Genomic DNA, 14,698 nt, shown 5'->3' with positions numbered 1-14,698 from the left:
AAGTCTCCCTCCCTACACTCGTCTATACCTCGTACGTCATTGTTATCGAAGTCTCCCCCCCCTTCCTACACTTGTCTACACGTCGTTGCAGCTCCTCCCCCCTCCCCCCGCTCTCGCACACTGCTCCATGCCCCAAATATTCAATCCTTTGACAGCTTTTCCGTCTCACTTGTACATACTGTGAACACTTCCTCACGTAGCCATGTTCCTTGCAACCCTCACTTGACGACACTCTCAACACCTCATTATTGTGGCAGCCTTCTCCCCTCACCCGAACATGTCGTTCGTGTTACAGCCCCCCCCTCCTTCACTATCGTCACTCCATACTCAACACATCCTTGTTGCAGCTGTACTTCCTTATCCCAACGTCACTTGTCCACACTCCAGACACCTCTGTGTTGCAGCCCAGCCCCGCTCCTTACTTGTCCTAGTTATGGCTGCCTCCCACTCTTACTCCACACTCCAAACACGTCCTCGTCTTGGCTGCTTCTCACTCGTCCCACTAAGAACATGTGACAGTTCCACTCGACCACACTGACACACGTCTGATCCCCGTAATGCACCTGCACATCAGTCAGTAAACAATTACCCGGTAATCAGTTAACTTCAGGGTTGGAGATCACAGGGCCACGGCTATTGTGGCCATGGCTGTCATTACGTGAATGTGCTCGACATGATGCCGTGACTCTCCGTGCCTGAACCCGTAAGCGCCTTAACAGTGGGTCACAATTTCGTATGCTTCAACCCCAAACATACAGGATAATACATGGACACATCCAAATACAGTTATAAGATTTCTTATGCATGTATTTTAAGAACATGACTCAGGATGCTCTATTCCACGAATGGTTATATATATTTTTTACCCCTTTGCTCCATTTAAATATATAAAAAAAGAATTATAGAGAACCAATAGAGAATTTTTAGCCTCAATGCCTCTGCATGTGACAACGTACCAATGACAAATTGTCGACTTAAAGATGTAGGCTCAGTATAGTCTCTTAACAGGTTAATTATGCTTACAGTAGTGTCTCCAAAATTTGAATTGCTGGGCATTATAAAGTGTATTTACTAAAAGACTGGAATAAGAAAGTGCCGACAAAAACAAGTGAATAGCGAGGCCACCCTCTACTGAACTGTGTTTGAACCAACTGTGTTGGTCACACTAGCCACATGTGGTGCAGTGATGGATTTCCTTGCTGCCTGTTTTTGTTCTATCCCGGCTAAACGTCAACCGTATGTCACTGAGTAAAAAAAAAAACCATGAAGGACAATTTAAAACAAAAATTATGTTGAAATTTTTAAACTAATATTGTTTTTCAGCCTGATAAGGCAACTAATTAACATTATTACCCTCAGAAAGATAAGTTTTAAGCTGAGGAACAAGTTAATGAGCTCTGTTCAGTAATACTGAACAGCGGCATGTTAACCCCAGATTAAGATTGATGAATTATGAGTATTTGGTAAGGACCAGTACAAGCAAGCTAGTCTGCCCCTCACAGTAACTCTAACTCAAGAGATTTACTTGGCTACTCACTGGAACACCTGGAGACTTTACCTACCATCACCACAACTCTGTTAGCATATTACACAACTCTCACTCTCACCTCTATACAGGAGTGTCCCGCACATACAGCGCCTACTTTTAGTGTTCCACATTTTCGTTGGCTTCAGATTGTGCCCGAAATGGACATGCATGCACTTGCCGTTGGCTAGTCAATGGCAGGTGCAACATATCAAATCAAATTTTATTTCTGTGTATTATACAAAGTGTGGTTCATAATAAAATACTGTTAAGCACAAAGAAAGCCACTAGCATGCATCTGCATTTCGGCCACAGTTTGAAGCCAACGACAACGTGGAACATCGAAAAAGGTGTATATGCTGGGTCCTTCCGTACCTTAACCAGAAAGTTCCTAAGTGTTGCTATTGTGCATCTTACGATTGGCAGCGTCTCTGAGTACAGAACGCTGCACAACACAATGCCAGACAGAGTTGCGGTGTACATGCTCCCAGACTGAACTAATCTGGAAGCATCTAAGTTTTTTAAAACGCTTCAGGTCGCTCAGTGATGATCACCAGTTAACTTAACCGTAGACTGAAAGGCAACAACAAAACTTATATCTCAGTTCAACACATGGAAAAGTCATCGTAATTAGTGATTAACGTACCGGCCTGTGAGTTTCAGCACTCACTTGCTATGGGTTCAAACCCCCACCCGTTCTGTGGTTTGTTCGCTTCGATGGTCACTGTCATCACCTGGCGACCTGGAGCTTATGCATTGCCTTACCTTCTATGCTATTCAGAATTTTGGGATCTAAGATTATATTTAAATTATTTACTATTATTACAATACCATTCACATTATTATTATTATTATTATTATTATTATTATTATTATTATTATTATTATTATTATTATTATTATTATTATTATCATTATTATTATTGATAATTCTTACTATCTCTTCTGCCTGGCTATGTTGCTGCTTCTTGAATGAATTGTATTGTTATAATCAGCTTTTGTTTTACTATTTTCAACTTTGAAACTACTTAAAATTATTATATTGTTAGTGTTATCCCTCATTATTATTATTATTATTATTTGTTATTGATGTTATTATTATTTTTATTATTATTGGCTATTATTACCCTCTGATTATATCTTTAATACCAAATTTTTTATGATTTACCCCTGCAAGCCTCGTTATTATTATTATTATTATTATTATTATTATTATTATTATTATTATTATTATTTTTCTTACCCAATTAGCTTTTAACCAAAGCCAAGGTCATGAACCAAGTCAGTATTCAAAAAAATAACAAGATGACTTGGATTTGATGAGACTTTCAATTGCAGTTCTTTTAAAATGTTTCTTCTTTGCCATGCTTGTCATCTGTGAATGCTCGCTCGAACCCCCTTGATCACTTGGTGCGCATGTTAACTTCATCACCTCTGCCATCACTACTCTCTCCGTAAGTATTCCCACTGTGCACAGCCATCTTTACCTGGTTTGTTCTCATGCCTTTATTGGGGAATGGTTGGTGCTTCTGTTTAATGTATGAAAGAGGGGAAGGTACCTAGGGATTGGCAGAGAGCATGCATAGTTCCTTTGTATAAAGGCAAAAGGAACAAGTGTAAAAATTATTGGAGGATAAGCCTTACTCACCTCTCTGTCTTACTTGTATGAGGAATAAAGTCTTTGATGATTATGTTGGATTTTTTTTACATTACATTTTGAGCATGCATGAGTGTGCGTGGATTATCATCACATGTTCCTTTATATATGTACATGTGTGTTTATTCTTTGTTTTGTTTTTCTAAACATATATACAGCCTATTTTGCTCTCTCCTTCCGTATGCACCAATACTCCTTCCCCAGACGATCTTATATACAGTTCTGAATTGACCCCTGCAATCACATATAGGTGAGTACACACACACACACACACACACACACACAATACATGAGGCTGACTGTAGGATTAACTAAGAATATAACCAAACATTTTATTTACAGCAAGTTGCTGTATTTCAAGAGTTCGAATGATACGCCGGTACATGTCCCGGGTCTTTTCCAGATGGTGACCCGGCGAATTCAAAACTAATATATCTTACTATTTCTTGCAAGTGAAAGAACACGTCATTATAATGAAAACACAAACATATTTTCTGCTTTTAACATAATTCTTTCTTTCTGTGCTAGTTGTGTGATATTGATTTTCAAAAAAATTAAATTTTGTATATTTGAACGGAAAAAAAATTCTGGATTATTGGAAGTAATCGTCATAAGTTCACTTAAAATCATTTTCACAATGTCTGGTGACTGGTAATTGAGTCACACTGCAATATTCAAAGACTTTATTCCTCAGCACTGTGATTGAAAGGGTTGAGGTGGCAGGAGAGTTGAGTGTGTCTCTCACTGCATCAAACCGGTGCTACAATCTTCTTGACTCTAACTCCAGTTGTTCCCCCTACGTCGGTAAGTGTCACGGGTACCTGGAGAAACCACCGCCTCTTACAATATGCAAACCACACCAGCATCAAGGCGTCGAAGGTGATGAGGCACGTGGTGAAAGATGTACTGTGTTTACCATTGTTGTAACCTCTGTGCTATAGTCGTGCTTGGTGTTACTAGTTAATTGTCAGGAGATCGGATGTGTTGACGAGTGGAGGCCAGATACTGGTTTTAGGAGGGTTAGACACTGGTGTGCTGGGCACAATAGACAGGTCTTCTGAGTACAGGACACGGGTATTCTAAGCACAGGACACGGGTATTCTGAGTACAGGACACGGATCTTCTGAGCACAGGACATGGGTCACGGGTGTTCAGTCCTTTACCCCTGATATGTGTTCGGTCCCTTACCCTTGATAGGTGTTCAGTCCCTTTAGTTTGACGAACAAAAAACTTAAGAGAAAACACAAACAGACAAATATAAAAATAACCTCCAAGACTCTAAACCGAGAAACAAACCACTGTATAGGTAAGACCCTTGTGGGGTGAGCGGGAAGTGGGGGTAGTGGAAGAGTAGGTTGGTGAGACGAAGCTTAAGAATGGGATGAATAGTACCACGGCTTAACCCAGTAGCTAATGGGATATATAGAACTAGAGTGGGGATAAGTAGGTAGGTGTGGCTAGAAGTATTAGAGTGGGGATAGGTAGGTAGGTGGTTCTAGAAGTACTAGTGCTTGGATAGGTACCTATGTGGTACTAGAAGTACTAGTTCTGAGATAGGTAGGTGTTGCTAGAAGTACTAGTGCTGGGATAGGTAGGTAGGTAGGTGGTTCTAGAAGTGCTAGTGCTGGAATAGGTAGGTAGGTGGGGCTAGAAGTATTAGAGCTGGGATAGGTAGATACTTTAAAAGTGCTAGATCAAGCATCATATGATGCAGAGGAGATAGACTCACACTGTAAAAAATACTCTTAGACATAATGGAGGTAAAACACTCCCTCACACCAGCACCACTACACATGGTGTTTTTATCACCGTTATACACATACTATATACGATATTATCACCACAGTCACATGCATACATTACACACTGTGTAGTATACGTAATGCGGTGTAAACCACACAGTAAAGCACCTAGTATATCGGCTACAATCACTGTATTTTAAGTTACAGTAACGCCTACCTCAGCTACAGATTCCCTCTCTCTCCCACATTAAGTTAGCGGTCACTTAAATGGACTTATTAAACTGGTGTGACTGATGTACAGCAGTCACTGGTTAAGAGTAAAGACTAAATTGCAGGAGAAGCTGTTATTGAGTCAACGTTTCACTCCGTGTAGAACTTGATCAAGTTATGACAGCTCTATACGGAGCTAAACATATCAATAAGAGCTGGTTTTGCAGATTTTCTTCACGTTGTAGAGTTTAACTATGTTATCTACCTCACCTCTAAAAAACTGTACTACTTTAAAAATTCTATTTAAAAAAGGGGTTCTAGGCTAATTCACAGAATTCTAGACATGCTAACACCAAACAAATCCTCTGGCAAAGTTTGTTTAGGTGTAAGTTTAATGTTTTTCCCTAACAAATGTGTTATGTTTCAGGATGTTTCCTTCGTAGACATTAATAACATAACTAACACTTTTCCCCTCCCCTCCTCCCTTCCCTCCATCCCATCACTGTACGTGGTACGTATGTTGCTACCATTGTGTTATGGTGCAAGATATGGTGCAAGAAATGGTACAAGCAATGATGCTAACATTATTACTACACCCGCCCTCATACTTCTAGGGTTAAGGTTTAAAAGAATGACTTTTTTTTAATTTTGCCAGTCTACTGAGAACGTATCACTACCTCTGTGGACTGACACCTCCATTTTGCCAGTCTACTGAGAAACGTATCACTACCTCTGTGGACTGACACCTCCATTTTGCCAGTCTACTGAGAAACGTATCACTACCTCTGTGGACTGACACCTCTATTTTTCACTTTCGTATTTCACTCTAAGCAAAACTTATCATATATATATATATATATATATATATATATATATATATATATATATATATATATATATATATATATATATATATATATATATATATATATACACAAACGTTTTGGATTTAAATTATCAAGATTTAAAAGTGGACTTGATGGTTCATAGGTGTGAGGACTATCCTAGATTATCAAGTGGCAGAGACTAGCCTTGACTATCAAAGAACAGAAGATCAAGTTCCACAGTGGATGTGAAGCTGTGAGAGTGTGAACGTCTCTCCTATCCACCATCCACTGATCACATTCCACTGTGGATGTGAAAGCGTGAGGTTGTAAAACTCTTCCCCATTAACCATCCAATGAGACAGCTCATGGCTTCCACCTTCCCATTGCTTTGACAAATATGCTTATGATATTCTACACTACTGGTCTACAAACACAAACTCTCTCACATGAGAGAATACAGTGTCTACCTGCAACACCAGTGGTATCAACACAAGTGTACACAACACTAGCGGTCACGTCACAAGTATATTCCTCACATTACCTCATTGGCTCTCTAAGTTTCACATATACATAATCATCTCCGCTGGAATGGATCCTAATGATACAGAGGCCATATTAAAACTCTACTTGCTGTTCCTTATTATTTTGCTTTACAGGACTCTCTTCATTTTTATTTAAGTTCCCGGCTCGTCTCTTCCTCACCATGATAGAGCAGACAGGTTACAGGTCTTGGCTCGTTTCTGTTCTCTCCCTCACCATGATAAGACTGGAAAGTACAAGCTACTCTGTGAGGGTCATTGTTGACAGATCTATAATATTTTCTGATGAACTATGACATGCAAACGTGCTTTTGTTATCCCGCAGATATTATGCTTTTGTTGACTTTTCAGAACATCGTGACATTGTGCATTTACTGATTGATAAACAGAAATTTTCAGATTAGTTTCTTTTGTTGTCATAATGAATGGTGATGTTACTGCTTCGAAGAACAGAGGAGTTGCTGTTACAAAGAGCAGTATGTTATCACTGGTACAGAGAATAGTGGTAATATTATTATGCAGAACAGCAATGAAGGTTTAATATCCTGGAGCAGGTAATACTGATATTACAATCATGTGTAGACACTGCAAGTAGCAGTAACAAGACACAGTAATAGTAGCAAGACACTGTGTGAGGAACAAAGTGTTGTTGGCACCCAACAATTTGCTTTTTGTAGACCAGTATCAAGTCAATACAAGGAAGGAGTAGTGCCCCGTGACATTATACACAGGAAAAGCAAGGTGACATAATGAGACAAGGTATCAGGTCTAGTAATGAAGTGTGGACACTGGCCTCACTTATATTGGCTATTATTTTCTTACCTGGTAAGATTAGTCTTGCAAGGAGACTGGTGATACTAAAGGCTCCTTGATTTTGTTATGCAGTGTTGAAAATCTGCATGACTGTGGCCTCCAAGCATTGTTTCCCAATCTTATTATCTTCTTTAGCATTAAGTGCAGTGTGTTCACAGTCTATGAGGTGTGAGTGATTTTTCTCTATAGCATCAACATCGTATTAAGCTGTGAATGTGGTGTACACTACCACCATATTTTAAGTTTTAGTCTAATTAATCGTAAAAAAATAAACATGATAGCTCCTTCGTTTTATGTAAATTGGCAACGTTCTGAAATTTATTTTCTAGGCTTCATGTAGCTTACTTGGAGCCTTGTCAAGCCTCATCTTAACTAAACTGATTGTCGCAATATAACTACCTCAGTGTTACTCAGTTGGGTGCTACTGTTGGCGTTCTTCACCACACTCCCTGGGTAGGTTACGTTAGGTAAGGTTTGTCAGGAAACAGGACAAGTGTTTCCTGACTCGGGTTTTAGTTATATAATAGCCTGCAGCTGAAGCTTTGGGTCATGTGACCAAGGGCTCTTGCTGACTTACCCTTCCATCACTTTAAAAATTATGGTTATGATTTTAATCATTATATAGGTATAAATTATACCGTGGATAGGTCACTTGAGTCAGTGTTCTCCTCTGGTCTGTTGACAATGTTTTTCTTTCATTTGCAGCCGGAGATGTAGCGACGCATTTTAGCCACAAAAAAATATTGCGATGGTGTTGTATTTGCTGTAGGATTTGTCGCCTATAGTTTCTTTTATATAAAAAATACAACACTAGCACCAAGATTTTTGTAAAGCTAAAACAGGTTACTGTACTTCCGACTACAGGCGAGAAACAATACTGAAAGTTAAGAGAGGATGGTAGCCAGGGAGCCTAGTGAACAATACCAGCCCTACAACTGACCAACACGAGAGTAGGTAATATTACCGTGAAAATCATTCATCAGTAAACAAGGCGAAGATAAAAATCATAACAGTGAAGCAGGTGTATAAGATCTCATGAAACATGATGTAGTCTGCATACCGGAATTATTGAACAGAAATATGGTGGTAATGCATGCCATGCTCACGTCTTGAATGATGAGGGTTTTATGCACAGAAAAATCACTCAGCTCATGCAGTTGGAACACACTGCACTTTACACTAAAGACAAGAGGACCAGGAGACAGTGCTTGGCGACCACAGATACACACTTCCAACACTGTAGAACAACTTCAGGAAGACTAGTATCACCAATCCACTTGCAGAACTAATATTTCAACGTCAAATCATGTGGCTAGTGTTCTCACACTCCATCACTACACATGATATATAAGCCCTCCTCCTGCCACTTCACCTTTCACCATTTAAGAATAGTTATAATAATAACCATCAATTTTTAATGGGTGTGGAGGGGTAAGCCAGCAGAAGGCCTCGGTCAGATAACGAAAAGCTCCAGTGGCGGGTCATCATATGACTAAGACCCACATCAGGAAACACTTGTCCTGTTTCCCAACAAACCTTATACCTACCCACTTCACCTTCCCTGTATATAATGTGTCATGTCAACACTCCTGGTATTGACCTCATAAGCATCTATTTACACTAGAACAAAACCACATGTACAGTGGTTCTGTACAGTGGTCTTTATTAGTTGACAAGTGTTTTCCTCAGTCACAAGGCAAGTGCCAGTTAGATCAGTTATCCTGCTGTTACATTAACCGATCTGTGTTAGATTAACCATTCGTCTGTTAAATCAACCAGGCAGCTGTTTTAGATCAACCAGTTTTTTTGTAATTCAAATTATATATGGTAAACGATCTTTAAATTATTACTGTAATATATCCAGGGAAGCGGTAAGTCCATAAGGGTAAGACGGATTTAGTGATAAACCTTAAAATATAATGCATTAGATAATGCGTTATATAAGACGTAATTTAGAATGTATTTTTGTCTCTTAATTTTACAACATATATAAGATAACTATACTTGGATTGATGCCTCTGTAACATTACTGTATGGAGAAGTGAGAAAGCACTTGCACAGTAATGTGGAACATTGGTAACAGAGATCTGTGTATCTTAGCCTTGGTCAGGTAGCCTCTTCACCTTCTGAAGACAGTCTCTGATTTTAGCCGAAATATAGAGAGCTATGTTACCTGTGACTTTTGTTGCTATGCAAGTGGATTCTTAATATACAGGTGTAATTATTAATATGTACTTTATTCATCTATCATAAATAATGTACTTCAAGTGTCGAGTGTATATGTATATAATTATATTTCATCATTCATATTATTGAATCAAGTGTAGATTATATACTTTTGTTATAATAATCACATCTCAAGTGGGATATATACATATATCATTAGTATATAGATCATACTTCCTCATTCATACTATTGAATCAAGTACTTACATCGATGACAATAAACACATCTCAAATGGGATATATACATATATCATTATTACATAGTTCATACATCCTCATTCATACTCGTGCATCAAGTGTGTAGTACTGACGAGCATATAGAGGCAGGGTATAGCAGGTTCTAACAGAGGTGTGTGTGTGTGCGTGGGAACAGGAAAACAAGCTGGGAGACATCTGCTTCTCTCTGCGCTACGTACCCACGGCCGGCAAGCTCACCGTAGTCATCCTCGAGGCCAAGAACCTGAAGAAGATGGATGTTGGTGGATTATCAGGTGAGACCCCCATATATGAGTTCTTCCTCACTGAGAAACACACACACATAGGGCTGCCAGGAACTATGACTCAACCCCTGCAAGAACATATAGGTGAGCGTGTGTGCACGCACGGGGCCAGGAGCTGTGAATCGATGCCTCCAACCATATAGGTGAGTTCCCATACACACCTTTATCCAGTCCTGGATGAAACGTCGAAATAAAGGTTTTAAAGCAACATTAGCAAACTAGGCTATATTAGAGAAACCTTTCAATTCAGAGACCTTGAATTGAAATGTTTTCTAATAAATATGTGCTAGTGTTTGCTCACGTGATTTCTTCAATCACTTCTCACTGCCAATGACCCAAGGCCCGAGTAAGGCATGGGCTTGAGGGGTTGCAGCTTGAGGGGTTGCAGCTTGAGGGGTTACAGCTTGAGGGGTTGCAGCTTGAGGGGTTGCAGCTTGAGGGGTTGCAGCTTGAGGGGTTGCAGCTTGTGGGGTTGCAGCCCAGGATCATCTGCCACCTGGAAGGCCTCCAGAGATTAAGTGAACAGTGTTGAGAGTTATTGCTGTAAGTTTATAATTATAGTATATTACATCATGTATGTGATGAACTATTGATTGTTGTAATTATTTTTTTCATTTTGGAAATATCACTGGGAGTCTCACAGTATCTGTAGCCCAGGAGCCTACAAAATTTTAATCCAGCTGTGTTTATACCCGTAAAATTTTTACTTTAAAGTGTCTTTCTCACTACTTGTTACCGTATGCCCATATTGGTCATTTAAGGCTAAAAACAATAGACTTACTTTTCATAAAATGGATGTGAAAATTGGAATGTGGATGACTCGAGAATTACATGAGTTGCAACATAACACTACTACACACAACTATCACTGCTACACACAACTATCACTGCTACACACAACTATCACTGCTACACACAACTATCACTGCTACACACAACTATCACTACTACACACAACTATCACTGCTACACACAACTATCACTGCTACACACAACTATCACTGCTACACACAACTATCACTGCTACACACAACTATCACTGCTACATACAACTATCACTGCTACACACAACTATCACTGCTACACACAACTATCACTATTACACACAACTATCACTACACACAACTATCACTGCTACACACAACTATCACTGCTACATACAACTATCACTGCTACGCACAACTATCACTGCTACACACAACTATCACTATTACACACAACTATCACTACTACACACAACTGTCACTATTACACACAACTATCACTACTACACACAACTATCACTGCTACACACAACTATCACTGCTACACACAACTATCACTGCTACACACAACTATCACTGCTACACACAACTATCACTGCTACACACAACTATCACTACTGCTACACACAACTATCACTGCTACACACAACAACTATCTATCACTGCTACACACAACTATCACTGCTACACACAACTATCACTGCTACACACAACTATCACTGCTACACACAACTATCACTGCTACACACAACTATCACTGCTACACACAACTATCACTGCTACACACAACTATCACTGCTACACACAACTATCACTGCTACACACAACTATCACTGCTACACACAACTATCACTATTACACACAACTATCACTACACACAACTATCACTGCTACACACAACTATCACTGCTACACACAACTATCACTGCTACACACAACTATCACTGCTACACACAACTATCACTGCTACACACAACTATCACTACTACACACAACTATCACTACTACACACAACTATCACTATTACACACAACTATCACTACTACACACAACTATCACTGGTACACACAACTATCACTGCTACACACAACTGTCACTATTACACACAACTATCACTACTACACACAACTATCACTGCTACACACAACTGTCACTATTACACACAACTATCACTACTACACACAACTATCACTACTACACACAACTATCACTGCTACACAACTAACACTACTACACACAACTATCACTGCTACACACAACTGTCACTACTACACACAACTATCACTGCTACACAACTAACACTACTACACACAACTATCACTACTACACACAACTATCACTACTACACACAACTATCACTACTACACACAACTATCACTACTACACACAACTATCACTACTACACACAACTATCACTACTACACACAACTATCACTACTACCAGGGCTGGATTAAGATGTCCCCGGGCCCTAGGCTATTCAGATTGGCGGGGCCCCTTTGAGTTACGGGTAAGCGAAGCGACCCCTTCCAGCTTGGGGGTGGGGGGGTCGGTGTGAGCCTGTTTAAGGTCTAATTAAATACATTCTGGCTATTTAGATTAAATTTAGTAGGGAAAGTACATCAAGACAACCAAAACCATTTACCAACAGCCATTATAACTATCTTGTTAAATCATGCATTTTAAAGAGAATAAACTCAAGACAGCATAGTATTACTAGATTAGGCTATTAAAGTAGTAACATCATGTACCTATTATATTCAGCATAACCACTACAGCACTATTATTCCCTTTATAAATCACTGACCATTATTGTTATCATTGCATCATGCATAAGACTATCAAATCATATAAACTACAGAAAATTGGAGAGGAATCTCCCATACTCACCCATTAGCGGGAAAACACAGCTGTTCTGATGTAAACAAAGGCGTGTTGAGTGTTGCCGTTTATGGTTAGGTTTATTTATTTTTATTTTATTTTATTTCATTATTTATTTTTGTTTTGATTAATTTTTAAAAATCAATTTTACTCTCCAAACACTTGAACTTTTTAGGTAGGGACCCCTTTGCACTTGCACCATGTGCGCAGTCTTGGATGAGCCCCTGAACCCCTTGGACCGCGGGGCCCCCAAATGCGCGGGGCCCTAGGCAAATGCCTAGTTTGCCTATGCGGTAATCCGGCCCTGACTACTACACTCAAGATGAAGACTATAGTCCTCAAAATCAAAAAGATTTAGCATTCTTAATGTAAAATAAGGGATTTCTAGTCAAAATAGTTTAATTTTAGTGTAAGACATTGCAGACCTGGAGAGTGTACAAAGAACTTTCACGGCATATATAAGCATGATAAGGCACCTAAATTACTGGGAATGGTTGAAGGTCTTTGATCTGTATTCCCTGGAATGCAGGCAAGAGACATACATGATAATGTACACTTGGAAGGTCCTGGATGGATTGGTACCAAACCTGCACTCGAAAATCACTCCCTAAGTGTTCGAGGTCCAAGACTGTTCAACTGCCTCCCAGCCTACATAAGGGGAATTACCAATAGACCCCTGGCTGTCTTTAAAAAGGCACTGGACAGGCACCTGAAGTCAGTACTATTTGCGATTAAAAGTGTGATATATAACCCAAACTTTTACTATTTTTCACAACTGTATTGACAGTTATGGAAATCTTGCACTTAAATTTGTACTCAGGAATGTTTTTGCATAATATATTCCTTTTAAACATTATTATTGTTAACCAAACCTCAAAATAAATTTTAAGTCAACATTACTATACACAATAGAAATAATACACATCAGTAATTATTGATGATATGATCACTGCCATTAGTACAAAGTACAGTGGAACCCTGATGTTTGAACTTAATTGGTTCCGAGGTGGTGTTGGAACTGCAAAAAGTTTGATGTGGGAAATAGTATTTACCAGGAAATAGTATTTCCCTCACACTCTGGAGGATATTGAACTGACTCTTCCAAAAGTCTCTTGAGAGTTTGATCAGTGTCAGAGGTCACCTCAAAGCACTTTTGAAACAGGACTGTCATGTAAAATTTTTTACAACTGAATTGTGAACAAATCAGCGCGTTCAGACTTCAGAAAAACGTTCAAAGATTGGGCCATTTTTTTCAGACTGGTTTATTAAAGGTCGGATACGTTTGAACACCAGAGTTCCACTATTTTACATTACTAACAGAGGCTAGTACAAAAGAATCGCTACATGCTATTACATAGACGTCACATATATGCTTGGCAGCCTATTCACTATCCTAAATTTAATCAGATTAATATGCACATATTTTGATGTCTCCACATACCAAAATGTCACATATATAAAGAATAAAAAGGCACAATACCAGGACTGGTATTGTGCCTAAATAAACTTACTTAACACTACATGCCCCTCAGGGAAGGTTCCTTGATGTTGGTGAGGGGCTCTTGATTTAGGGAATTGGATCTGTGCTCCAGTTCCCCGAATTAAGCCTGAATGCCTTCCACATCTCCCCCCAGGTGCTGTATAATCCTATGGGTTTAGCGCTTCCCCTTGATTATAATAATAATAATTAACACTACATGTTAAGTAAGTTTACTTAACACTACGTGTTAAGTAGTTTATTTAGGCACAGGTACACATAAGTACAATTATCGTACATAGTAACATGTGTAAATTACTTAGGATAACCCCCAAACAAGAGTCAAACACAGTGACTTACTTCCATGTGTATTTTTTATCTATATACTTCTATACCATGTTATCTCTCCTGCGGATCCCTATGTTGAGATCCGTCTCATCCAAAATGGGAAATGTCTTAATATTTCCATATTTATATATCTATGCTTCTTCTATATACTTCTATACCATGTCATCCCTCCCGCAGATCCCTACGTCAAG

At 39.1% G+C, this 14,698-nt stretch overlaps 1 protein-coding gene across 7 annotated transcripts in view; it reads left to right on the top strand.

The window, feature by feature from the left end:
- The window catches only part of Syt1 (Synaptotagmin 1), a 158,421-nt gene that overhangs the window by 131,148 nt on the left and 12,575 nt on the right, over window positions 1-14,698 (top strand). For 5 of the 7 annotated variants that reach the window (XM_070101017.1, XM_070101016.1, XM_070101012.1 and 2 more), the window contains one exon: window positions 9,913-10,030. In XM_070101017.1, the coding sequence (XP_069957118.1) occupies window positions 9,913-10,030 (118 nt within the window). The remainder of the gene's footprint in view (window positions 1-9,912; window positions 10,031-14,698) is intronic. The other 2 variants (XM_070101014.1, XM_070101015.1) reach the window with 1 other exon arrangement.

The sequence above is a fragment of the Cherax quadricarinatus genome, chromosome 75, assembly GCF_038502225.1.
Source record: "Cherax quadricarinatus isolate ZL_2023a chromosome 75, ASM3850222v1, whole genome shotgun sequence".
Taxonomy (NCBI): domain Eukaryota; kingdom Metazoa; phylum Arthropoda; class Malacostraca; order Decapoda; family Parastacidae; genus Cherax; species Cherax quadricarinatus.
The sequence above is the reverse complement of the archived record's forward strand: the minus strand, read 5'-3'. Positions and strand labels throughout refer to the sequence as shown.